Genomic DNA, 26,677 nt, shown 5'->3' with positions numbered 1-26,677 from the left:
TTGGTGATACTGTTCTCGCTCTGCTTGAAATATCAGTAGGAGCTTCAGCCTCAACGGAGGAGAAGGGATACTGGTTTAAATTTCAACCTTTTGCTTTCCCTCTTCTGCTTAGGGTTGAGCAGCAAAAGTCCCCTCCGGTGGGAAATGAGCTCAGAGCTGTGCTCACCTTCAGCCCTGTCTCTTGGACCTATGGGCTCTTCGGATTTTAAATGCAATGTTGTTTGGTTGGTTTTTTTCCCCCGAGGACTGTGCATGTTATTGACCCTTTGCCGCAGGCGTAGGGGAGAGCGGTGGAGTTGATCCCGATCGATGGAGTTCTCTTTATAAATCAGGAGATCTACCTAAAAATGTGGTCGGTGTGGGTAAGCATAGTCTGAGCTGCTAAATTATTAAAGGTTTTCTCAAATCATTGCTTGTACTTGCATAGAAATGACTAAGGACAAAGAGTAATAGAAAAATTGGCAAGAAAAATTTCAATTAAAAAATATATCGGTTGGGCAATGAGGTCGGTGTGCTGAGCAACTTTCCGAGACTGCCAGACGGTTTGGGGAGGTTATGGTAAATTTACGGAGGCTTTTTAAAATTGTGGATGTGTTTTTCTTGGTTCTTCTGAGGCTAAATGAAACGGGAGCTAGAACAGGCTGTGTTGGGAGGTGGTGTTATTTTTGTTGGCTTTTTTTGTAAATGAGGTCATCTTCTCTACTACTTTTAAGATAAGTGGAACAATACAGGAGTGGTTAGACTTTAAACTATTCATGAGATCTAAGCTAAGTAATGTGATTTAATCTTTCTTCTGCATATATTTAATATAAGCTGTGATTTCATTCAAATGTTTGAGCTTTGTACTTGTACTGTATAATTATCTCCGGTTTTAGCAGATGACTTTTTTTAAATGCCTGTGGTTTTTATTAGATCTTTTTTTCTATGAGTTATTTTTGTTTACTTTGTGGCTTGAAGGTATCTTCAGCAAACATGAAAAGAGTTTCCTTTAGTTAGCTAGTTCTGGTTCAGATGCTTTCTGAAACTATAGTATATCAAATGGTGGATTGTTTTTTTTTTTTCTTGCCACTATTTTTTTCTGGAAACGGGGCCAGCAGGTAGCACGGACGCTTGTTTTCCATATGGGGGATATAATTAAACACTGTTTTGCAGCTGCCCTAGAAGTAGCCCGCTTAGAGTGGCTCCTTGTCAACGGTGGCTGCAGAGCACAGGCTCACCTCTCCTGTTGAACTCTAACTCCGTTAATTTTTACCCAGGCTTGCTAATTTTTATCCAGGCTTGCAACTTTTATCAAGTGCCGGCTGGGTTCTGTACATGGTGCTGTGATGGATTCCCAGAAATTCGTGAGGGCAGGTGAAGAGGAGCCTCCCCGGGAGGCAGGCGGGAGCTGTTGTGCTGGGGCAGGACCTCTTCATGGGAGAAGGGCACCGACGGAGAGGGGAAGAGGCAAGAAGGGAGGCTTGCCTGAACTTGGGCAGTGCTGTGGGCTGCAAACATAACTCTGCCGTCTCTACGTAATGCTCCACCAGCTTAAAGTCATAAATGATGTTGTGTCATTAGTTGTATCCATGGACTTTTTTAGCCCTGGTCTGATGCCTTCAAATCGTACCTGTTCCTAACTCCTCAAAGGCAAGTTTGTAGCAAAATGCCAAGCCTCAGCTGACTTTCCATGGGCATATTGATGTGTGTAAATGGGCTTTTTGAATTTGGACAATGTAAGAAAATAGCCATTATCCCTAACGCCTTCTATTCAGAACTGCTGCTTCTCGCAGTAAGTGGGCTTTATACAAAGTTGAAAGTACAGGAAGGTTGATTTACATCAAAATATTTAACAGAAATACGTTCTGTGTCTGAATTTCTCCGTGGCACGAGGAAGGCTGTGCTGCAGCAGCAGCACTTTGCCCTGCTGTGCGTGCAGCAGAGCGTGCGTGCCCGCATCGGTGGCGACGATGCGGTTATTTATTACTGCAGCCTGGTCCTGCCCGAGGTGGGAAGCGAACGTAGATAGTGAGCTGCCAACTCGGAAGGATGTTCCTGGCAGAACAGCTTCGCTAGCCTCATCTTTATCTCCTATGATTTGTGTTTGACTGTCGGCTTCCAGCTGAGCTCCTTCAGGAGAAATCTGGTTTGGATGCCCTGCTGAGAGGTAGACTCGCTGATGGGCTTGGTTAGACGCTGGGGGAGTGGAGCAGGAGCCCTGAACTGAAGCTTGAAACGTTGCAGGAGAGACCCCCGTCTTTGCGGCTGGTCTTCAAGTGATGCAAACAGGATAGTGGTTCTTCCCAAAAATACCTCCTTCTCTCCCTCCTCTCGATTCCCGGGGTGTGCGGTGTCCCCCGGGGTGCTGCTTTGTGTCTGCCAGCTGCGGGGAGCCCTTCTGGGTCGCTGGGGCACGCTACGGCAGAGAGGGGACTGGGGGTCACCTACCAGCATCCCCAGATCCTCATGGCTCGGTGAGAGGATGCAGAGCAGCTTCCCACCGTGCGGTCCCGAGGCCGTGGGCAGTCTGGCACCGCTAATCCCTGTGGATAGCTCTGGTTTTCCCAGCACTCCTGCAAACACCATGCCTCGGGCAGAGGGAGGTGATAAAGTGCATACAGGGAGGATGCAATTGTTTATTTTCTTTAATCCTTTTGGCATGTGCAGCTCTAAACAGCAGAAGCAGCTCTAGCTTTTGCTTGCATCAGCTGACTCCTGCACCCTGTAGCACAAGCTTTATAAAACCCCACCAGGCAACGAAGCAGCTTGTTTGAATTGTATCTAAGTAATATTTTCTTTTTTTTATCAGAATTAAAATTTTTGATGAAAGGTGGTCGGGAAAAGTCATCTAAATCCTGTCCCTGCTAATTGCATATTTTATAATTTTCCCTAAAGCCTGACAGTTACTCCCTAAATCTCCTTGTAAGTCTCCGTTGAGAGCCGTTACTAAGATTTAGCAATCTATTAGCAACCTGGTGAGCTGTTTGAGATGGGCTTGTCAAAATAAGAGCTTTTAATTGCCAAGCTGAGCCAATGCCTCTCGCCACGGGTGGCGTTGCGGTGCGTGCTCAGTTGCTGGGAGGTGGAAAAAGCGGAGAGATGTGGCGTGAAGCGTGGCTGCGTGATGGTGTGACGCTGTGGGGTGGGCAGGGGAAGGGGAAACGAAACGCTGGGAGCGGTGGGAGTCTGGTTAGACCCCAAAGCGAGGACTTCTCCCTGTGCTGCCACCGCAGAGGGCTCTGATGCATCGTGGAGGGGATTGCCATCATCTTTGTAGGAGATGCTTCAAATAAATAACTGAAGGGGAGTTGAGGGGTGAAAGCCCACCTAGGAGTTGGTGGTGATAACTTGGTGGGGCTCAGCTAACACACCACACCTGGGATTTGGGTTCTCTTCTGCTCTGGGGCATCACATGCTCCAGCTTTTCCATGGCTGACTACGGATAGTCTTGCAGAGTAAATACTTGTGTATATTTTTCCAGGAGTGTTTTAACCAGAGCTTTGTCGCTTCTGTGCCAATGCGTGTGTTTGGCAAACCCTCACCCCTGCTCCTTCCCACCGCTCTGCCGGCAGTGTGGACAGGGAAGCTCTCCTTTCCTTCCCGTGCTGGAGGGATGCTGGCCGGGCACACCCGGCTCCGGCTCCTGCCAGGGGATGTGATGGGGACTTCAGGCTTGGGGACAGTCTATCTCTGCTCCCTGGTGCTGCCTCTTGCTCCCGGGGTGCAGGTTGATGAGGCCTGCAGCTGCCACCTCCATAATGCAGCAGATACATCAGGGAATCTTTTTTGGGTCTAGTTTCTCGTGCAGAAGATGTGCTGTTTGCCGCTGCAGGCGGTGATGATGAGGCTGGGAGGGCAGTCAGCCCGTGCCAGGGTGGTGGCATTCCCTAGCTGGGAGTGTCTGCCTGCCCGATCTGTGTTTGGGGAGTGAGAGCAGTCAGCACGCCAAACCGGGTTTAGGCATGGTGTAAAAACACTTTGTTAATGGAAGATGCTGCAGACATGGGTAGGGAGCAGGGGGAAGGAAGAGCTGCCGCTTCCTTTGGGCAGACCCTGCTCCTGGTCCAACAGGATCCATTCAGTTGCTGCTGCTCCAGGTACATGAATTGGATTGGCTTAGATTTTGATTTTTTAATTTTTTTTTTTAACACTTTCCCTAAGCAGCAGTTAATCCCAGGCCTTGCTGTCTTAGTGTGGTTGTTTTCAAAGCACCTTTTCTCTACCTGGGTTTTACTTGCAGCTTGACAAGCTGCCTGCGGCGGGCCCTTCGGACAACTGGGATGCTGAGCCGGACCCAGGGCATGCCAGGACCATCCGCCCTGCCGGGCAGCTGACACAGGATAGCAATTTGGTATTTTTGGCACCTGCCCTGGTGGGGTTTTAAAGCAAACAAGCTCTAGGGTTGAGGATTAATAAGACTAAGCGGAGTATGAACAGTATCCACTGGTGTTTTAGCAGCCCTGCTGCCTGTTAATGCCCTTGAACCATGAACAGTGACAAATGTTTTCCTTTCTCATGTTTTAAAATCCAAAACCTTAACTCTAAGAAAACCTTAGCCTGGCCTAAGAACACCCTTTTTTTCCCCACTCCATCTCCTCTTAGTGGGCATTTTAAATCCACTTTATAATTTGAAGTTCAACCTTGCAAAACATTTCCTCGTGCCAGCCAGGTCTCCTCCCTTGGCTGCAAGCATCTGTGTCAGGGACACTGTTATATGCAACATGGAACTTGGACAGAACAAAAAGCTGATTTTTAAACTATTGCACAGTTTTGTTTCTTTCGCGAATAGGCTTTTCTGATCCAGCGAGGACCTTGCATGTGCTGGGCAGCCTGGAGCTGGAAACGGAGCCCGTGGTGTTGCCCCGTTCGCCCGAGAGCCTTCCCGAGGGCTGCAGGCACTGGCAGGGACCTGCATCGCCTCTGCCTTGTCACAAGTTTGCAAGTGTTTTTTAAATGAAGTTATAGGAGGTTGGAAATTTGGTATTTAAGAGTTACATTTAATTAGAAGAGCACTGTTACTTTCAGTATATTCAGCTACCTTGCTTACTATGTGTTATTTTAACAGGCTCTCCATTGGATTGGGAGGATCTGTCTTTAATTTGCTGGGTATGATGACCTCCCCAGGGAAGCCTGCAAGGGCCATGGCGATGGCTGGGTCTGTGCTAGAGCCCTGTGTTGCTGGTCGCAAGTATCTCTTGCGGCTTTGTGCAAAGGATGCTCTCCTCCTGCAGAGCTGCTCTGCTTCCCCTCTGTTTGAGTTTATTCTGCTGCAATCCCCCTCATCCTTCCCCTGGCTGCTGTGGAGCAGAGGGGCTGTCGTCAAGCTCCCGTGACACCAGGTTATCATTCACTGGTGACATCTCATTCTGCTTTAAAATAAACCCCCAGCAAGACAAGCTGGCATCCCCAGCACCCCGCGTGTCATTTTGAGGAGTTTGTGATGTGAAACTGTCTGCTTCATTATTTCTGGTTTTATCTCAGATTTTAAAATAGCAGAATCATAGAATCGTTTAGGTTGGAAAAGACTTTTAAGATCATCAAGTCCAAGTGTTAACCTAGCACTGCCAAGTCCACCACTAAACCATGTCCCTAAGCACCACATCTGCAGGAAGTACAGAGGTATACAGAACAAGGAGTACAAAGGTATACAGAAGTATAGTTTTTTGTTTTAAAGCTAAATCCCAGGTCTGCATGCACCAGTATTGTGGTGAGGCATTTTGGATGGGCTTGCGGGTTTGACAGGGAGAGCAAGTGTAAAGGAGGGTGCAGTTTCCATCGTCCTCCATGGGCTCCTGCGGTAAAGCCTGGAGCTGCTGTAGAAACCCAAGGCTGAAGGACTCTCCAGGTTGGGACTAGGAAGAGATGTGTAGAAGATTAATTATGTTCCTAATGACTTGAAGTGCTTGATAAAGATATATTCTCCTTCAAGAAGGAAACGTTGCCTGGCAGATGGGCACAGGCTGCAAGTACAGGCAGCAGCCATCCTGTGTAGGGCAGGAGCGCGGTGGACATGAACGGTGGCCTGTCCTGGTGGGGTGTGGGACGGGCTGTGGTCCTGGGGGGTCAGTGGCTGAGTGGCGGTGGGGACCCTAGGTTGCAGGCTCAGTGTTGCCTTGATTTTGCTAAATGACCTTATGTGCGCGTCTTCGTTCTCCTTGCTTTTGCTGGGGCAGAAAAGTGAATTTTTGAGGTTCCAACTTCCTTATTTCCAATGAACAGCATGGTGCATTCAGAAGCTGGAAGCTATTAATACAAATACTTGACTTTTTTTGAGCTAAGAGCTAATTTTTCCCTTTCCTGGTTGCCCCGACAGTGTGCTGGGGAAGAGAAACGGGTCGGTACACGCACTGTGGTGGTCGGACACCGTCCGGTTTCGGAAACAGATGCGTACGTGGCACAGAAGTTCTGCGACAACAGGATCGTCTCCTCCAAGGTGAGCTTGCTCCGCTCCTGCGGGTGTATCGTGTGCATGTATTCCCTGCTCGTGTATTCACCCTGATTTTATTTGATGGTTGTTTTTGACATTGAGAAACTCTGAATTCCTCAAGGATGGATGTCAAGGTCCCTTTGCAAGTAGAGCAGCCTGGTACATACCTTACACCACAGCTCCAGTCTCTCCATTAGTCTTTTTTTCTTCTTATCAGTCCCAGTGGGGTTGTGTACAAGTTCCTTTCTTCTAGGCTGGATGAGAGCAAAGCACATGGACACGTCAGTTTTGTGAGTTTTTTGGGGTGAGGTGGTTTTTTAATGTCTTCTGGCATTCCCGTCGTGGAGAAAGGACAGGGTAAGTGTAATACAGCATGAGATGACAGCAACTAAGATTAGCAAAAAGGAGTGGGGATTATTTTATAAATGGACAGAAAAATATTATTCCCCTATTTTTTTTTTGTTTTGTTCAGTGGGTTTTTTCTTTCTTGAGATAGGACGAAAATAACCATGCTCTGTTTATCCCGTTGGATGAAAGGGGAAACATTCATATGGTATTAATGCAGCTTTTGTTTATGGTGGAAAACTGTGATGACACCCGTCTGCCTTCTGCTTAGCTTTTTGCCATGACATTCATGAAGCTATTTCAAAAGATTTGAAGCCAATTCGAGTAAAATATCAAACAAGTGGCATCCCATATTGTCAACACAGCTGGATACGTATTACGTTGCTTAGGATTTGTGATGCTCAGCATACAGTTAGGCTTCAGTTTTACTGTACTTGAGCTGTAAGGGGATTTTTCCCTCTCCCTTCTTATACAGCTTGGATCTTATTTGTTTTTATGTCTCTGAGCTGCCTGAGTTTATATCGGGGAAAAGTTTTAAGTCTAACCATGTTTAATTCATGTAGCGTTCCCATTGACGTTTCCCTGGCAGGCAAGAGGGTCCTTCAGAGAGGACACCTTCCCCTGTTTCAGTTCCCTCTCTGACAAAATGGTTTGTTTTAGTACTAATTTGAATTCTGCCCCGATTTACTTTTGAATGTTGTGTCCTTGCTCTTTTTTTTCCATTTATATTTGCTAGGCATGGAGTCTTCTTACCTGACCAGTCTGGTTTTATAATTAAGTGGACATTGGTCTTGAGACTTGGCTGCTTATTATTCTTTGTTTATTCGAGGCAGACTGAAAGATCAGATATGGGACCCATTATTTTCCATGTTGTTCTTAAATTCTGCGTGTCTTCCAAAGCAAGTGATTCAGCAGCCTTCTTAAAATGATAACGAAGCACAACCTAATAACAAATTTGTATGGGCAACATGGCTTCTTTTTTTAACAGAAGAGCAACTCTAAGATGGTTTTTGAAATTTGTTTGGAAAAAAGAAATCTCTGCACTGTGCATTACCTGTTCATGAAATCATGTCTCTACAAACGCCTATCTAGAAGTTGTTTGCTGAAACAGATCCTGTTGTTTTTATCTTCTTTTACCCTTCACCATCTCCAACTGTGCGGTTTGGGTTATTTTGATGAAAGAGAAATAGTTGCCTACTTTGAAGCAAACAAACAAAACCCACATAACTGAGAGACACTTCTAGCTGTTTAATGAACCAGCAGAGAGAGCCGGTGCTGGAAGCTGCAGCAGGAGCTCAGTGGCATCTCGGCATCCAGCTGCACCGTGCTCCTGGTTTTAAAGCAGGGACCTCGACCTTTGCCTGGCGCGCACCAGGGCTGCTCAGAGCTCGCTGCGATGCTCCTCACCGGGTTAAAGGGAAAACTCCTTTCCTATTTTGCGCAGATATTTCCCATTTTGTAGCTCAAGTCCCCCGTCGGCCCCGTGCCTCGGTCTGTTTGTCAGCCCCCCTCTCTCCCCGCAGTACACCCTCTGGAACTTCCTCCCGAAGAACCTTTTTGAGCAGTTTAGAAGAATTGCCAACTTCTACTTCCTCATCATCTTCCTCGTGCAGGTAAGAGCTACTGCCAAGGGTGGATTTTAATCACCTACTGATGGTAAGTACAGCTTGAACAAGAATTGAGGTACAAAACTGACTCTGGTGCTTGTAAGTGTTTGGGTCTTTTTTTAACTGGGAGCTATGTTATAATTCTGGCACACCGTTCAAGGCATAATAACAATTAAAATATTTGGGCCTGAGATGTTTGAATGACTGCTGAGATAATTAAAAAAAACATCTTAACTCTTTAACCATTAAGATCAGTCAACCGGTGAAAATACATTTGATGCTACAGAATTAAGATCTAGTTTTTTGTCATCTTTATTACTTCTGCTGCATAACTATATATTTTCCCAAGTTATATGATATGTGTATATCTTAGTTATAGTGAGTTTCAAGACAAGCAGGAGAGAGAGGCTGTACTCAGTAAAATTCAGAAAATGCATAGCATGAGCTTTGGGAATGTGAAGCTTCAGGAAGCTGCACTACATAGACAAAATAGCAAATTTTATACGTGGACAAACTTTTTCTGCTCTGCTTTGTGGCTTTGGTTAAGGAGCAAAACCTGAGAAAACCTGAATCGTCATTTTCTGTTCTGTCAGCCCAGAAGAAAAGCAGGCTGTCCAAACGCACTGGGGCAAAGGGAGTTTGGGAGAATCATCGCAGTGCAGTTACCTTTTAAATCCTGTACTCAGGCCTGGGGCTCAGCAGACAACCTGCTCTAGGGCCAAAAATAGGCGTCAAAAACTCTACCCCAGCAAGTTAAATGGCGCTATGCAGCCACTGCAAACAGCCTGCTTTTAGATGACTTTTCCAGCGTTTTGGTGGTTCAGGTCTGGGGTATCACTCTCTTCTAGGCTGCATGTTCAAAAGACGAATGCCTAAAATATTTTGTCCTTTAAAGAGCTATGGGTTACAGTCATTTCAGTGGCTGCCGCAGAAACGGGGGATCCCAGGATAACGGCCGAGGATGGCTCCTCCTGGCAGTGTTACATGAAAGGCCAATTTACCCTGACATCAGCTGGCTCTTCTCCACCGCTTGATTTCACTGGCGTTGTTCCATTTTGTCAGAGTGAATTTGTAATTTGCCTTGAACTGCAGCGATGCCCCGGAGTCGGGATGTCCTTTTTGTGTAGTCGGCCATTTAGTGACGCGATATTACATTTTATCTATTGACCCTCTGGCCATGAAGAATATGGGATGTTCTTGATTATACTTAAAAAACTGGTTGCGGTTTAGCTGCTTACCCATTTTAGGCACGTTGGTATGCAGGTGAGAAAAGAACCTTGCTATTCCTCCTTGTTTTTGTTCTGTGATCACCTCTAAAATAAGGAAGCAAACCTCATGCTCTATTAGAGATAAAACAAACCCAACTGAACAAAAAGCAACCTGACAGCACTAATACACTTGCTGCCCTATAGAGTAACTGACTGGCCCCGGGTGCTCGTTGTTCTGGAGATGTCACTTGCCTTAGAAAAGCACTCAGGGCAACTCCATTCATTTAAAATATCTGGGGTTATACCTTGATAAATGGCATCTATAGCTTAAGCGTTGGTGCTTGTCTTTAAATTTCTTTAATAGAATTGCCCTACATGCTGCATTAGGAGCGAAGTATCACAGTGCTTGGGGAATTGCCTGGTGCATCTGCTCTACCTGCTGCTGAAACCCTTTATCAAAATGTATGTTACTCTGAGACTCCAAATTCAGCTCTTGTTTTAGAGAGAGGAAGAGAAAGTACATGCATTAAACATAAAACACCCATTAGTGCACTAACAGGGATACAAATAGCTGTTTCTTTGGTTCATCTATTGCAACACTCAAAGGAAACTGCAAGTAAACTGGTGGAAACCGCTGGCCTGGAGTAAGCATAATCCGAGTATGTTTGTAGGCAGACCAAGCTGATGGCAGTAAGCTAATTTAGGAGGTGCCAGGAATGAAAAATGTCCCTTTTGATTGACGGAGATGACTTCTGGACTGTGGTCTTCAGTCTCCGAAACAATGAGTTAGGAAGAAACTATTAAGTAACAGGAGGATTTTGTCACTTTTAAGTGGATCCAAATTAAGCTGTTGAAGTCCTAAACCAGCTCAAAAATAGCTTCAAAGGAGCCTGCCTTTGATGTTCTGGCATCTTGCTTCTGTGTCCCTTGGCTTTCCACCAGCTGTGAAGGGGGAAGAGCAGTATCCAGCCACGGGATGCGCAGGGAGTGCAATCTCCAAATACATAAATGAGTTATTCTGGGGACTTCATCTAATATTTGTGTTCATACATCTATAATACAGCATTTGTGTGGACAGAAGTCATATTGTTTGTTTAAACAAATACAACTGCATCTTGTCCCATGCAGAGAACTCTCCCGCTGGGCAGCAGGAGGTCCTCTCCCTTGCCCTTCTCAGCTAAAAGCCAAAGTTCCTCTTGTATTTCCAAGGTCTGTCCAATGTTTGCAAGATATCTTTTGGCTGACTGGCCTAAACTTCAATGATGCCACTCCAGCGAGTGTCCACGACACGTGTTGTGTGCGATGTGTCCGTGTGACACTTGGCACCATCCTTGCTCAAGGTCGTTCCTCCAAAGTCTGGTTCCTACCAGACTTTCTGTTTGTAAACATTTTACACCCATTTGAGTGAGCCAGGGCTTTGTGTTACTGGAAATATTTGTTGTGTTTATCTTGATTTACACTCGTGCTACTTAACTCATACACCACTTAGCTGGCTACTTTTTGTGGTGTATCTCTTCCACTTCAATATCTTCTGGCTCTTCTCTCTTGGGGTCCAATAGCACAGGGTAAAATTGCAGGGTACAGCATTTCATAGAGTTAAAAATTTCCACGTAGCTTCCTACCAGCCGATAAGTGCAGTCCTGTTCTTAACACAGCATTTTACGGGCAGCCTAAAACAATAAATATACAGATGCTGCTGTTTGCGAGTGTGCCAGGGAAGCGCAAACAAGCGGAGGGACACAAAGTCCCTTTGTGGGGACACAAAGCCTTTCTGCTGAGCTTCCCCATCCCTTTCATCACAGCCCTCACCATCTGCCTCTCGTGCTCCCGTCCTCTCTGGGGACAGCAGGAAAAATGGCCAATTTTGTGTGTCCTGGTTTGGAAGGTGGGGCATGGGCACAGCTTGTCCTCCTCTTACGTTATTCCCTCCCAGCTATGAACCTGTTCTGCTGTCCTTACCCTTCAGGCCAAGTCATGATACAGTCAGAAGAAGCAGCAGTTTCCCCCAGCCCAAAGGTTTAATTAACGATGAAAGGGCTTGCTCTTTGCCGTGGAGAGTGCTGCACTGGACTTGGGAAGAATCCAGCTCTCCATCCCAAGGCTCTCCTGCAGTCTCTGTGCTTAAATTTTGCTCTTAACTCCAAATTTTAGAGCTTGTTTTACTTAAATATTCATGTTCTATTCTGCAATATATTTCCTAGCTAATTTGGACTGATGTATGTTGTTTTTAATTTGTCAGTCGTTCGAGATAACTGGTACTGTCTGCCTTCTCATAACCAGCTGTGTTTTAGGGTTCAGATGTGCCCCATCTTCACTGCCATGGAGGAGAAACAGCCCTCCTGTGGCTCCATGAGCAATGAAGGTGTTTTTCCTTCCATGCGTTGCTGCTGCCTCTGCCCCATCCTCCTTCCCTGCCTCAGTCCTCTCCAGCACATCCCGTGGTGGGAGCAGGCTTGTTGGCATCTGCACTTTGAGTAGTTGCGTTTATGTAGGCCATCCTCAGCAACCCATTCATCCAGGCTTTTATTCCCCACTAGTGCAAGGTCAAATTCAGGTTTTAAGCTACTTCTGATAGCGTTTTTTCCACCTGAGGACATCCCGTGGTCTTCAGGAGGGGAGGGATTGTTGTCTTGAGATGGAGGAGAGCACTCCTGGGGATGTCTGTGCCCATCCTTCTCATGTGCCCTTCCCTTCCCTCCCTCCTCTGCTGGGCTGTGACTTACCCCGCCATGGGCTGAGCACCCTTTTTCCACCATTACCAGAGGTTTTTTTTCTTCTGCTGCCTGAAATCCATTTGTCAGCAGTACTTTTTTTTTTTTTTTCCTCCTCTCTGCAGGTGATAGTGGACACCCCGACCAGCCCAGTGACCAGCGGCCTCCCACTCTTCTTTGTCATCACTGTCACAGCTATCAAACAGGTACGAGTGTCAGTGTGGGGAGAGGAAGATGGTCTTTGGGACATGTGGTAGAGAAAATGATGAGCATGTATTTGAATGTACTCGGAAGTCACCAAAACGGGCTGGTAGGTTTGGTGAACCCTTCTCAGAAGGTCAGACACATATACTGGTGCTTTTCAAGAGAGGCTGCTTGTTGAGTGTGGTTATTGGTCTCTCTCTTGTTTTGGCAATGTAAAACATCTCTATGTGTACTGTTGTAAGCAAGCCATGAGGGTCAGTAAAGGTTACCGCTGTCATTCTGGCTTTACTTGAATTTTTCTTCTCTTTTTAGAAATGCTGTCCAAGTCTTTGCAGGATGCAGAGACGTGCTCCAAATATAGCCCGCGCTCTGTTCCCGTGTTGGTAAATGGAAAGGACAGGTTCTGTTCAACCACTCAGCTAGTCCCGAAAATATGTAGTCTTCATCTTTTTGCAGTGTTAAAAGACCTTCTTCCTCCCATCGTACGCACATGTGCCATTTAAAATTTCCTCTACAGAAGGACTGAATAATAAAAGAAGTTTCTTCTGCAGGGGCCAGAAAGGGAGAGTTAGAGTAAAATCCATCTGCTTCAAATCTGAATGTTTTATTCTTTCAGTGAGGACTGAAGAGGAAGAGTCTTGTCCTGCGTTACCATAGGAAAGAGTCGCAGGGTGCTAAGTGTATTATTCATATTATCAGCCTGTTCTTGCCAACACTGAGAATAATAGAAACATGTTACAGTAATTTAGCTGCTCGTTGCATGCGCTGTGTGTAGATTATTTTTGTGTGTTATTTTAATCTGTTCTGAATCTGTCAAATATGCATATGAAGTTTTTAAAATAAATTGATTCAATCTGAGCTACTGTGGTTCATGTTTTGTCAGGCATGAAGGAGGTCTGAGGACTGCTTAACTTATTCATTTTTTTAATCTCCCTCTCTCTCCGTCTGCACTCATCCCCTTTCGTTAGTTTACTTGCTTCGTTACGAGTTTGTGTTGCCTGCATTTGTGTGCCTAGGGATACGAGGACTGGCTGAGGCACAGAGCTGACAACGAAGTGAACAAAAGCAACGTCTTCCTTGTCGAAAATGCAAAGCAAGTGCAGAAAGAGAGTGAAAAAATCAAGGTAACCGTTAACAGAGACCTCGAGTGTGGTTAACGCCGAAGCCGATGGGAACAGGAGGTGTGGGTAGGGGAGGAGGGACATCCTGCGGTTGGAGCTGCCCCGGTGCGCTCACTTTCAGATGAGATGCTCAGAGAGCCGTTCCCGGTTAAGCAGTGACGCTGCCTTTGTTTGATTGCTTTTGAAAAGCTGTCTCACAAAAGCTGTACCGGGGCTGACAAGTGACAGATCTGTCAGCGTTTTGCACTTCTCCGGGACAGGCAGTCCTCTTCTACTTCCATCTCTCCCAAGGACACCAGGAAAGTACACTAGCTTTGACGTTAATTTATCACACCGTGCTTCAGGCAAGTACAGAATCTTTTGGTCCATCAAGATTTAGCAGAGAAATAAATACTAACTGTGCCACATGGGTGCACTGAGCTGGTGCTGGGCTGGATCGCCCCGTTGGGCTGTGGAGTGATGCTTGGGGACCCGTGCACCTCTTGAACCCTGATTTCCCTTTTAGCCAAGGTGATCTCTCTTAGGCTTTGAGAGAAGCTAAATCAGTAACCATCTAATAACAACCGAGAGGGCTTTTCATGTAAATGTTTCCTTTCTTCCAGGTTGGAGACATAGTAGAAGTGAAAGCAGATGAGACCTTCCCCTGTGACTTGATATTTTTGGCCTCGAGCAGCGTGGACGGGACCTGTTACGTCACTACAGCGAGTCTCGATGGCGAGTCCAATTTCAAGGTGACAGGGATAGATGATGCAGCGTTCGGGAGCTGGTGCTCGGGGGGTACTCAGGTGCCTGGAGCTGCCACTGAAGCCAGTGCTTGTGCGGGGGGCGTGTGCTGAACTGGAGGATGCTCCCATGGAGCCCATCCCTGTGGCCACGTGGCTGTATTTACAGCTCTTCCCTCTGTCCGCTCCCAGTGCGTCAGCACCGAAGCTGCCTGGGGATTGTTTCTTTTCTGTTTTGTCTCCCACAGCAATTTCTGCTGGCGCTGCCCTAGGTTTAATCGATAAATGTCGATACAGCTTCACTGCCTTGTTGCCCATCACGGGAAGCGTGTTAGTGCTTCCCTGCTCCCTGTGAGGTCTGGTGCGTCGGTAAAGCAGTGCCTGCAGCTGCTTCAGCTCCCTTTCCAGTGCCTGCCAATGCGTCTGTTACTTAACCGAGCTTTTCCAGTGAGATCGGGGACTTTTTGAGGCAGTATGTCTAGATTCATTTGGGGAATTTTGCACCAGCATGAGAAGAACATCGCTTCTGGGTTTTTTTTCCTCTCCCTTTCCTCGAATCAAGCAGTGAAATTTAATATTAGTCTTGCTCAGGGTGAATCTCCTCTTCAGTTTATTTTCTTTATTAATCCCCCCTCTCTAAACTAGGGAAAGCAGCAGCAGCAACAACAACAACAACAAAAAACTTATATACATCAGAAGACGTGAACATTTGGTTGCACTTATGTTTCATAAATATTTATACAGATACTAGCAACTGCAGTAGTAAGACTGGAAGATACTTTAAAATGACATGATGCATTCCGGCACGCTCTTGAAGTCGGTGGGAATACCATTGTCGATCTGATATGTATTGTGTGGCCTCTGTGGCTAGTCTCTTCATGGGTGGCTGTTAATCAGTACTGGAAATCTTGTCTAAGAGTGCTAGTGCATCGTACTGGTTCCACTAGTGAAGAGGAGTGGAGCTTTGAAGTGGCTTGAGGCTAAAAATAGATAAGCAAGTTAAATAGGCAATTGCTTATTTGTGTCAGGTGTATTATATGCATGAGTTCACATAACTTTTGCAGAGTCTTGGCTCTTACTAACTTTTGAGTCTGCAAGTGCAATGCTGAATTTCTATGTCAAGTGCTGTGGTGGTTTTTTTCCCAGTTTGTGGATTCCTGTAGGTGACTGGGAGCTGTCTCCTGTTTCTTGATGAGATGAAGATGAGTTTGGAGGGGAAGGGGGGGGAATAGAAAAGCAAGTGCTGTTTGGGGAAATAGGTCTAATATTAGGAACCAGGCTTTGCTGCAAAAGGAGGGTGAGGGAAGCACAGTCAGGTACACATAAAACCTCATCTGCACCAATATCTGCTGCCTACCTGGTGGGGATTTTTCTGGTATTTGGGGCCTGTCAGGTTGAGGTATGGGAAAGATGCCTGGTCAAATGAAACTGGAGCAGAACTATAACAGGGATTTTGTCAGGGCTCTGTCTTTGAAGCACAAATCTTTGGTCACAAGTTATCTAAAAGAACATGTGTTTTCTAAATACACTGAGGGACCGAGGATGTAAAGATCGTGGAATTGGTTAGGAGGCGGCTTTGAAGTATCACTCCGTAATTGCACAGTGCCCATGGTGACAGGAGCAGCAGATGCAAAACCCTGCCCAAGGGCTGGGTTTGGTAGCGGGCACTGCAGGAACGGTTTTGAGTTGTGTTTCACAAAAGCTGTGATCTATACCAGAGATGCATGTGGGTTTGCGCATCTGCTTTCAAAACGAAAAGCCAGGCAGGTTAGCAAAACGGCATGAAGGTGGGTATTCATAATGTCATGACTACAGCATGCGTAACGTAGCGGTTCCTCCCGGGATGCGCAAGGAGGGGAACGCAAACGTGAGGAGCGGAGGAAGCTTTTTAATGAATTTGTTTATGAGGCTGGATTGAGGCAGCCTGCCGTGCAGCCCGCCGTGACTTGGAGCTCTGAGTAGCTCCTATAAATAGAGCCTGGAAGGCAGCGAGCAGATCCTTCGTGGGCTTTCCAGTTAATTGTGAGAGATGAACCTTCGCAGCAGCAGCTGCTAAAAATAGTTTGGTGTCTGCCAGCGCTCTACCTGATCCCTGGGCGCTGGAGCTGGTGTCTAATTACCTTCAGGAGCAGGTGGGCGAGCGGTCCCCGGGACCCCCTTTGCCCCAGGGGCACCTGCAGCCTCCCCCCGACCCCAGCCAGGGCAGCAGCAAGTCCCCGGGGAAAAAACAAAGATGCTCTGCTTTTGTGGATGACTTACTGAACAGATATCCATCAGCTCTTTCCTGCTACGGTTTCTCTTAAGCTTATTGACTTCAGTCTTTTGCTGAGAGATGCTTCAGCTGCTTTGTGGGAGTGGGGCGAGGGCTTGGGTGAGCTGCTGGCGCTGACAAGCCTTTGCACGGTGGTATTTTAAGTAATGGGGTATAAAGCTTGGGGACGGGCGGTGTGGCTGGGGGCTCGTGGTGACGCTGCCTGTGCTTCCCTGCCCAGACTCACTACGCGGTGCGGGATACCACCGTGCTCCGTACGGATGAAGCCATCGATGCCCTCACTGCCACGATCGAGTGTGAACAGCCCCAGCCTGACCTCTACAAGTGAGTCTGCTCCTCCTGCCCGTCCTGCCCTCTTGCTGCCTGGTGTCCCTGCAGACACCTGAGCACCATCCATTAGGGGATCTGATACGTTACAGTTCAGCAAAGCGAAGGGCGTTTTCTTTTCATCAGAGACTGAGGGATTTCTCAAGGCAGTGATAAGCTGCCGGGCTTCTTCCACACGAGGATGGCAAAGTCGACACCGCACTTCTTCAGGGCTCAGTTTCTTTGCAGCAAAACCTCCCCGGTGAAATGCTTGTCATGGTGTAATGAGCTATTTTTTTTGTCAGCTCAGCTGTAGTAATGGTCCGTGTGTCTATTCTTAGGCCACTCTGCCTTCCAGGTAAAATGCATTGGGCTGAATGACTTCCAGGAGTAAGCTGTCTTTGTAGTTAAATCCCTTGAAGGAGGTTTGCTGGGGTGTGTTATACTCTGTCTGCAGTGGGGATGAGCTGGGGTGCGTAGGCACGGTCAGGTACTGCTGCTTTGCAGCTGGGGACACCCCCAGCCGGGGCAAGTGTGTGGTTTCTGTCTGTCCTGAGCACAGCAACCCCTCTGAAGGGGTTAACTCTCAAAGCGTTAAACTCGAACGCATCATTGATGTGTTTGTTTCCATCTCCTGTCAATGACTTTTTTTTTTTTTTACTATGTCTGTAGTAGCCCTTTATAAGGTTAATGTGTTTGTAATACCAGTTTCTCTCATTTTTATTGCAGATTTGTTGGAAGAATTATCATCTACAGAAGCAACCAGGAGCCCATAGCCAGGTTGGTCCTGCAGTCACCTCGCTGGCCCTCCTCAGAGCGGTTGGGCATCTACAGCAGATTTCAAGGATCTGAACTTGTGGTGCCATCGTTAGGGAATGGTTGTTTTCTTTAACCATTCCAAATATTTCATTATTAAGGGAGGCCTGTAGTTAACCTCTCCACTGACGCTCTTCTGCCATCCTGTGATTTGTTGGAGACCCTCCTGGGGAAGCAGTGCAGGACCACCTGGTAATGTCCTCCCCTCCTGATGGGGGACAAATTTACCAGGCAATGGCAAAAAATTGTTGTTCGAGGGAAAGCAGAAACTTAAACATCAGAGTGCTTTGGGAAAAAAAATAAGCAAATAATGTTTATAAGTCATCAAAACTAGACGGCTGTCACCAGAGCTGTGCCAGCCATGTTTCATGCTGTGGTGGATCTACCCAGACCCTAGAAGCAACAGAGGGTCATGGGTGGGCATTTCGAAGAGAAATAAAAACACAAATGGGAGCAAAATAAGCCACTGGCTTCAATGGTGCCACTGATTGACTGTGCTGGAATGGACAGGTTTTTGATGCTTTTAAAATCAGGTTTTTGTATAAGTAGAGAACATGTTAGATCTGGACCTTTTGCGCTTATTCCTCAAAAGCCTTACTGATAATCCCCCGTTAAATTTGGAACTTTGAGCACCAAAAACAGTCTGCGTAAGATGAAATGGAAATATAAGTATGTAAAGAGAAAAACAAACTCAAGAAATGCCCGATTTAACATACAAATCAAGTAGTTAGATCTAAAGGACATCTGTTTAGCTTTATAGTCTTTCTCTGGGTCTAAATTATGAAGAAGTTTGAATGTTCTTTAAGTAATGTCATATTATAACTTCTTTTCTGTTTAGGTCTTTGGGTCCTGAAAATCTGTTGCTGAAAGGTGCTACCCTCAAAAATACCAAGAAGATTTATGGTGAAGAGTTATTATTATTAGTAGTATTAGTAGTATTTATTTACTTATTTATTTAAATAGTTCTGATAAATAATGACAAATATAGATGCTCATCACTAAATCTGGAGAGGGAAAATACTCTGTTGCCTGTCTGCCGGGGCTTTACATTTGCATTCAGTATGCAAGCTGATTGCCGAGTTTACAGGGTAAAATTAGGAGATACTGGTTGTATCTGCAGTGCTGCCAAGCTGTGCAGGTTATGTTAATACATCTGAGCAAGCTTTTCTTTTTGCTTGAGATACAAAGAGCAGGGAGTTGTTCCCAAATCCTTTGCTGAAAACGTGTGCTAGGATCACAGTCCCCGCCGCTAGTGATGGAGGGTGATGGCTGTTAGAGAAGACTGATGTTTTTTCTGACTGTGTGTGATCCATAGGCTCCTGCTCAGTGCTCTGGGATATATGCAACTACGTTACTTAGCAGCCTCGGAGGTTTCTGTAGTTGAACAGTCCTTGGGTAATGCCTCTTTCTCCAACTGGGATTCGAGTTTCCTGTAAACACCGATGCCCCTTATGGCTAAGTGCAAGCAGGGTCCCTCCGGGGCTGCGAGTCCCTTATGAGCCCTGCTTTAATACCCTGTAGGAGTTGCAGTCTATACTGGAATGGAAACGAAAATGGCTTTGAACTACCAAGGGAAATCTCAGAAACGGTCTGCTGTAGAAAAGTGAGTATTTATAGTCCGCAAAAAATCGGTAAAAGCTGGGTTGTTTTTTTTTTTCATGGATGACTTGTACAGAAATAATCCCCTAATCTGCTGCCTTTTGTTTCAGATGCTCTCCGATTGCATAGAAAATCTGTATATTTGATTAAGCGTATCTTGCAAGAAGCTGCATCATTTAGTAGCTTTCTTATTTAAAAACAAAATTAAGAAATGTTAAAATATATGAACTGACCCTGAATATCAGCACTGCCAAAAGCAGTTGTTCTGTAATTCCCTTAAAAGTAAGGAAGTCTTGTTCCTGCTTATTTGCATGACTAATAGCTGCAAAAATTTAAAAAAGAAACCTATTTTTCAGATCTATCAACGCTTTCTTGATAGTGTATTTGTGCATCTTATTGAGCAAGGCTACTGTGTGCACAACTCTGAAATATGTCTGGCAGAGTAATCCATTTAATGATGAGCCTTGGTACAACGAAAAGACTAAAAAAGAGAGAGAGACTTTCAAGGTGAGTGGATTTGTATTTCAGCACCTCCTGCAGCTTGCTTTATTCTGACAGTTTTATTTAATCTGGTAATGTCTTCTGCCAGCCCTGCGAGTCCTGTTTTCTCGCTGGAAGTGCTGTCGTTTCCTTCGGGCTTTCCTGCCTCTCTCGTGCTTGTGCACAGCGATGCTTGTGTGGAGCAGGGCAAAGCATAAATATTATATATTATATAAATGCAGCAGCCGATTTAACCTGGATCCTTATCAGAACTTGGCCTATCTTTCAGTTTTTAGCAGGTAAACTTAAATTGCTCCTTGTTTCTAGTTAGTTGATATCAGAATGAGCCTGTAGCACTATATTCTTAAGAGGAATATACTTGAATAGAACATCGATTTGGTCACTATGAAGCAGTGAGAAGACATACTCTTGTATTATACCCTTGTAGATCTGCAGAAGACAATGAGATTTTCTACATTGAAGGAAAATGGAGTTTGGCCCTGTATCTTAGCTGTTTTCATTTTCAGGTTGTTTTTTTCTATTTAAGCTTAGAAGAAAAGCAGTCTAAAACCCCAGAGGTGTTGCCGTAAACTGCCCCTGAGTTACACCTGATGGGCACAGACTGCATCTTCTCCTCTTTCCGTTGCAGGTCTTGCGGATGTTCACGGACTTCTTGTCGTTTATGGTCCTCTTCAATTTTATTATCCCGGTCTCCATGTACGTTACAGTAGAAATGCAGAAGTTCTTGGGTTCCTTCTTCATCTCTTGGGACAAGGAGATGTACGACGAAGAAATAAAAGAGGGGGCATTGGTGAACACCTCGGACCTGAATGAAGAGCTCGGGCAGGTCAGAACGTGCTCTGTTTGCATCTGCTTGGGTGAAAATGTGGATGAAAATGTCCTCCCTGATAGGATCCCTTGTTGTGGCACTCCCTCGCGGTCCCCTCGGGGCAGAGCTTCAGCCAGTTTGGTGGCACTTTCCATTTAATGTGATTCTACTCGCTCTGCGAAATGGATAAGGTTATAAATAGTGCATGAAAGAGCAGGAATTGGGTCATGCCAATTGTTTCCATATTGGGCAATATCAGGCACAGTGCTCTGCGTGTCAGGGTGGTTTGCTTTCACTGCTTCAATTAAAAATTAAAAATCCTCTGTCTCTTCGAGGATTAACGAAAACGTCTGCCCAGTCATCTCTGGGCGTGCAGCATCTGTGCAGCCATGCTGCTGCTGGCTTTGCTGGGGCAATTAGATAGCTCAGGCTTCCCTTTCTTATCTATGTCAGGAGAGACTGAGTGTAGGGTATGAGTAGTGCCTCCTGCTTTTTATTTTGCTTAAAAAAAAAAAATAATCAATTTGAAGTAGCAATTATGTAATTTAAATACAGCACCAAAATGAAGATCCCCCAAAGGAGGCAGCAGAGCTGCAGCAGCAGCTATATAAGTGCTAGGAGCCAATAAAGGACCTAATAAAGAGGATGAGGGGAAAACGAAGAGCCTGGAAACAGATTTTAAGTCTTCAGGAGCTGCCTCCTGTCACCCGTGCAAAACCACTGAGAAACAAAGGAGCTCCTCTGAGGAGCAAAGTAGTAAAACTACACAGCGGTGAAACTCCTGTGGGGCACCTCTATCTTTTTGGGGGTCCAGGTTAGGATAGCAGCAAAGTACTCATCAGCATTGCCACAGATGCACTAAAATGCCCCAGCCTTTTTGGTTTGGAGGGGCTCCTTCCCCGGCACGTGGGGCTGGGGTGCAGCGAGGCAGCCTGCCTGCTTGCTTCTAGGTGGAGTACGTCTTCACGGACAAAACCGGGACCCTGACGGAGAACAGCATGGAGTTCATCGAGTGCTGCATAGATGGGCACAAGTACAAAGACTGCATTTCGGAGGTGGATGGCTTCTCTCAGACTGATGGTCCCCTGAAATATTATGGCAAAGCAGAAAAAGTAAGAAATTGGTGTGTTGATGACCATTAGGGTTTTGTGGTCAGCTCCTGGCTGGGTAAATACAGCAGAAGCTGGGGGCGGGAGGGTGTGTTTTTTGTTTTAAAACATGCATACACAAAAACCACAACCAAGTGCTGCGAGGCGGGCTCGGTGCACGGCATTAAGCTGGTAACGAGCCCTGCCTCACTCCTGCCTAGAGCCGCGAGGAGCTGTTCCTGCGAGCCCTCTGCCTGTGCCACACCGTTCAGATCAAGGAAGCAGACCAGGTGGATGGACTGATAGGACATCCAGAACGCAAATACACCTATATCTCCTCTTCCCCAGACGAAATTGCTTTGGTGAAAGGCGCAGAAAAGTAAGAATACGAAGATACTGGGTTTTTAATTCCCTCTCTCCTGGTGGGAGGGAGGTGAGGATTATCTGAAGGTGGTAGACCCCTTTCTCTAGTCAAGACTGCTGCCTCGCTCTCTGGGAAGCATGTTGTGATACCAGTGGTGGGCCTGACCTGCAGCCCTGTGAAGCCATGCAGACCTGTGGGTTTAGATGAGCCATCTGTAAAAGGGGATGCTCTGCAAAGGGTCTTCCCTGAGCAGCTTTTCGGGAGGCTGTGGTTTGCATTCACTGCTGAGAGCAGCCCCAAGGTGCTGCAGTGCCTGGACGGGGCAGAGGGTCCTTTGCTGGAGCCCCTATGGCCATGTGTTTTAATCCCCAAGAAATGGAGACCAGTTACCATGTGCATATTGCAGCCAAATTGCTTCCTTAACACGCAGTGGCAAAATAATAGGATAGGTTACTTTTATCAAACCCACATTTGAATCCTGCCAAAGATGCTCAAGGCCGTGTTGGATGGATGGGCAACCTGATCTAGCGGAAGGTCTCCCTGGTCACGGCAGGGGGGTTGAACTAGGTAATCTTTCAGATCCCCTCTAATCCAAACTATTCTATGATTCTATACTATTGCCAGCCCCTAGGTTTTAGCCAGAGGCTTTTGCAGCTGTATATACTTGCTCATGGCTTGTAAATCTGCCAGAGACCCAGGGGACCGCATCGAGAGGCTCTCGGCGTCTGTGCACTGTGGTGCCCAGCTCTCCAGGTCGTGGGAGCGGTGCCAAAACATCATAGCAAGCTCTGCATGGAGCAAGAAAACATCTAGCCAAGCTTTTTAGCTCAGGATTGCTAACTTCTTTGCTCTTCTCTGCAGTACAGAAGGTGAAACGAGAACGTTGTTAATGTATAATATGTGCCAATGGGTGTTTTCAATGTTGTTCTGTCCTTTTGTTTATTGACAGGTATGGTTTCACTTTTCTAGGACTTGAAAATGATTTCATGAAAGTACGAAACCAAAAGAATGAAACTGAAATGTAAGTTCTGCAGGGGCTGCCGAGGAACAGGGCCCTTAGCGCTGCGCCAGCTCCCGCCTGGCTTAATCGAGTTTGGTCAACGTGGCCACCCTGGCAAGGTCAAAGCTGTTCAGCGAGGGCTGTCAGACCGTGCTGACCTGCCCAAAAACTCCTGTCCTTTTTACAAAGCGTGGCGCAGCAAGGTGCAGGCTGGAAGGCTTCCTTGCAAAAATCTGCTGGCGGCTTTAGTGATGTCTGAATTCAGGTCCCTTGAGCGCGTGCGGTCCCTTGCATGTATCCTTCATCCGTGCCTGGCTGCGCAGGTGGCTCCCGGGATTCACGGGGTGGTTGCTGACCTTATGGACAGTGGCTGGGCCTCACAGCAGGATACTCTAAGCTTAAAATGTGTGGTATGGCTCCCATTCCTCTAACTTTTTTCTCCTCCCAGACTGAAAATAATTAGATTTTACACTGTGCTAACAGCTCGCGGGACATCTGAGACTCACTGGCGTGATCCCAGCACTCCCTGAGAACTTGCCTTCACAAGCAAGTTTCGCTTCTTACTCCCCTTATGGGGAAACTTCATATTTAAATGCCGGAGCCGATGCGGCTGCTTGCTGAGCCACTGCCCAGGCGGGGGGCTCGGGGCAGCGGTGGGCAGTGAGGGGAGCACAGTCACAAGCTGTAACCCAAAGCTTTGCTGTCCGGTGGGAGGTCTCGTGTGTGCACTCACGCCCTCAGCACCATGCTCAAAGCAGCACTGGAGGTTTTTTTTATTTACTCCATTTTCTTGTGCAGTAGCTGTAAAAAAAAGTACGTTGCCCAGTGGGTGCTGCCACTTGTAGGGTGTATTGATTTCTGCAGCTCGTTGTTAGTGATTTTCTGTCTCAAATAGTTATTTTTCTTTACTGAGTCTAAGCTCTATTTTTTTTTTTTTAAGGTACCAACTTCTCCACGTGTTGAACTTCGATCCTGTCCGTCGTCGTATGAGTGTCATTGTGAGAACCACCACGGGTACAGTTAAAACACATTTCTGGACTCCCACACATGCGTGCACATGTACACATCCTCTTTATTCCCGTGCTGAGTGTGCATAATGCCGTGTGCTGTAACCCAGAGCGGCTAAGCTATTAGGCTTTCTAAGCTGGTCTAATTAAATTCTGTACTGGGTCTGGTTGGGATGGAGCTAATATTCTCCATAGCAGCTGTTGGGGGCCAGCAGCAGATAAGAGGAGGGGACAGGGATGGAGACAGTGACCGATGGAGACCTCCCTGCTTGCCTTGCTCCATCCTGGAGGCACAACTACAGGGGAGATCTGAGACCTTTCCCTGAGCAGGGTGGGTTTTCATGGGGATAGCGCACAAAAATTCAGAGATCACCATCTTTCTCAAATGTCAGTCCCGTGAGGTATGGGATGCTGGTTTTACTGTCCTCCAAAAGGTTGCCAAGGTTTCTAAATAGGCAAAAATAAACTGCTTTGTCCGCCCTGTTGCAGAAAGCTTGCTCAGAGGCAGGGTCGGACACCCTGTATCCCAGCTGAGGTCAAACAAGGTTTTGCGCACGTTAGCGCGAGGTCACTTCTGGTAGGCACAGGGCTTCTAGCAGTTCCTCCTTTAGTCCTGCCAGGTTTTCTCCCTCTGTATCATTTGCTGGCTATTGAATCTGTTAAGTATTTCTACAGCTTGTGACTGCTATAAACTATTTATAATTTGCTTTTAGGAAAGTTGCTTCTCTTCTGTAAAGGAGCAGACTCCTCTATTTTTCCAAGGGTGCAGCAAGAAGAAATCCAACAAACGAAAGTCCATGTGGACCGCAACGCTATGGTGAGCACGCGTCTGGAATTTGGCTGGCTCCTGGGGTCAGGAAAGCCTTATTCCAAAAATAGGGATGTGACCTTGCTTTGGAGGGAAGTGTTGAAAATCTGAGTGTCACTTCACATTGTTTTGAAGCCAGGCTTCTTTCCTTTTCTGTTTCTTTGGCTTCCAATGCTTATTTGACTTTTGATATACTTATATGGTCTCCATCACAGTTGTGTCCGAGCATCTCCCAAGCAAGTTAAAAATAGAAGTAACAATAGCAGGCTGTTTTCTCTGGTGCGAGAAACGCCTGGTCCCTGGCGTGGGGACACCCGGTCCCAGCTCTCCCTGCTGGATGCACGCTCTCAGTTCTGGTCCTTCTCTCTCAGTTTCTGTCTGCCATTTCACATGCAGGTAGTAAGCGTAACCACGGTTACTCTGATGGGAAGAAGTTACTGTGTAAACACAGAGACATTGGTCTTTTGACTCAAGCCAACAAGTTGTCACTGCTGTCAGGGTCAGTACTGACAGAAAGCACTGATGGTGGAGAAAAGCACTAACGCTAAAGTGAGGAGCTGTAGAAAATCTGGTTTTAGGGTATTTGTCCACTTTATTTTCTTTCCCTTCCCCTACCAGGATGGCTACCGAACGCTCTGCGTGGCGTTCAAAGAACTAACTCAGAAGGAGTATGACAAAATTGACAGACAACTTAATGAAGCTAAGATGGCTCTGCAGGACAGGGAGGAAAAGATGGCGAAGGTTTTTGAAGACACAGAAGCAGACATGCACTTGATTGGGGCTACTGCCGTAGAAGACAGGTAAAGAAGTGACCACCACCACTGACACTGCGGTACCTGTGGTGTCTCTCCGATGTTGCATCGTGGCCCTGACTCGCTGTGGGTGGAACTGAGCAGACAGGCAGGTGCTGGAAGCATCCAGGGCAATTAATTACTCTGTGGCACAACCCATTACACAGTGCCCTAGTTGCTAAAATTGGCCAGCGTAGTAGGAATTAGGATTTATTAATGAAACTACAGAAGTACTCGCACTTCTAGAGAGTGAATTAAGCACACAGCGTTAACTTGCACATCAAAACAAATTCAGTTTCGCATGCAGCTATAGTAACTGCATGTGTAAATTAAATTCTTACTCTTGACACTTAGGCCTCACAGTATAAAGTGTTGCTTTTTTTGTTGTTGTTGTTGTTGTTGCAAATAAAAATATGGGATTGCTGACTTGTAATCCTTATTCCTGTGGCAGTGGTCTCTCCAGCACGGGGAAAATCAATTAACTTCTCTTGAGCTGGTACTTCCTACCTGCAAAATAAGGGTTAGATGGATTAACATCAGAACCTGAGGAGTGATGTTTTCCTCCTGCTTGCAGGCTGCAGGAGCAGTCGGCAGAGACGATCGAAGCTCTGCACGCAGCCGGCATGAAGGTTTGGGTGCTGACGGGAGACAAGATGGAAACTGCCAAATCCACCTGCTACGCCTGCAGGCTCTTCCAGACCAGCACCGAGCTGCTGGAGCTGACGGCAAAAACGGTGGGCGAGAGCGAAAGAAAGGAGGATCGGCTCCATGAGCTGCTGATGGAGTACCATAAAAAGCTGATTCAGGATGTTCCCAAAAACCATGGAGGCCTGAAGAGGTAAGTGAGCAAGAGGACCCAGGCCGTGCGCGTTTCGGATGCAGATGCAAAGTTTATAGAGAAATAGGATCATGCTGTGGCCCCGGGGACTTGCTGCTTGCACGTGCTGCGGCTGGCTCCTTCGCTTTGCTCATCATCTCTAGTATTAGTTGGGT

At 46.5% G+C, this 26,677-nt stretch overlaps 1 protein-coding gene across 4 annotated transcripts in view; it reads left to right on the top strand.

The window, feature by feature from the left end:
• ATP11C (ATPase phospholipid transporting 11C (ATP11C blood group)) overlaps window positions 1–26,677 on the top strand; it is a 59,001-nt gene that overhangs the window by 12,689 nt on the left and 19,635 nt on the right. For all 4 annotated transcript variants that reach the window (XM_087749076.1, XM_087749077.1, XM_087749074.1 and 1 more), the window contains exons 2-19: window positions 6,293–6,412; window positions 8,275–8,364; window positions 12,403–12,483; window positions 13,498–13,605; window positions 14,205–14,333; window positions 16,817–16,920; window positions 17,632–17,682; window positions 18,557–18,621; window positions 19,240–19,321; window positions 19,674–19,824; window positions 20,447–20,644; window positions 21,577–21,738; window positions 21,936–22,093; window positions 23,028–23,099; window positions 24,019–24,092; window positions 24,799–24,902; window positions 25,512–25,693; window positions 26,259–26,522. In XM_087749076.1, coding sequence (XP_087605202.1) covers window positions 6,293–6,412; window positions 8,275–8,364; window positions 12,403–12,483; window positions 13,498–13,605; window positions 14,205–14,333; window positions 16,817–16,920; window positions 17,632–17,682; window positions 18,557–18,621; window positions 19,240–19,321; window positions 19,674–19,824; window positions 20,447–20,644; window positions 21,577–21,738; window positions 21,936–22,093; window positions 23,028–23,099; window positions 24,019–24,092; window positions 24,799–24,902; window positions 25,512–25,693; window positions 26,259–26,522 — 2,195 coding nt within the window. The remainder of the gene's footprint in view (window positions 1–6,292; window positions 6,413–8,274; window positions 8,365–12,402; window positions 12,484–13,497; window positions 13,606–14,204; window positions 14,334–16,816; window positions 16,921–17,631; window positions 17,683–18,556; window positions 18,622–19,239; window positions 19,322–19,673; window positions 19,825–20,446; window positions 20,645–21,576; window positions 21,739–21,935; window positions 22,094–23,027; window positions 23,100–24,018; window positions 24,093–24,798; window positions 24,903–25,511; window positions 25,694–26,258; window positions 26,523–26,677) is intronic.

Source organism: Nipponia nippon, unplaced genomic scaffold, assembly GCF_047370975.1.
Source record: "Nipponia nippon isolate SJK-2023a ecotype South Korea unplaced genomic scaffold, ASM4737097v1 scaffold_12, whole genome shotgun sequence".
Classification (NCBI taxonomy): domain Eukaryota; kingdom Metazoa; phylum Chordata; class Aves; order Pelecaniformes; family Threskiornithidae; genus Nipponia; species Nipponia nippon.
The sequence above is the reverse complement of the archived record's forward strand: the minus strand, read 5'-3'. Positions and strand labels throughout refer to the sequence as shown.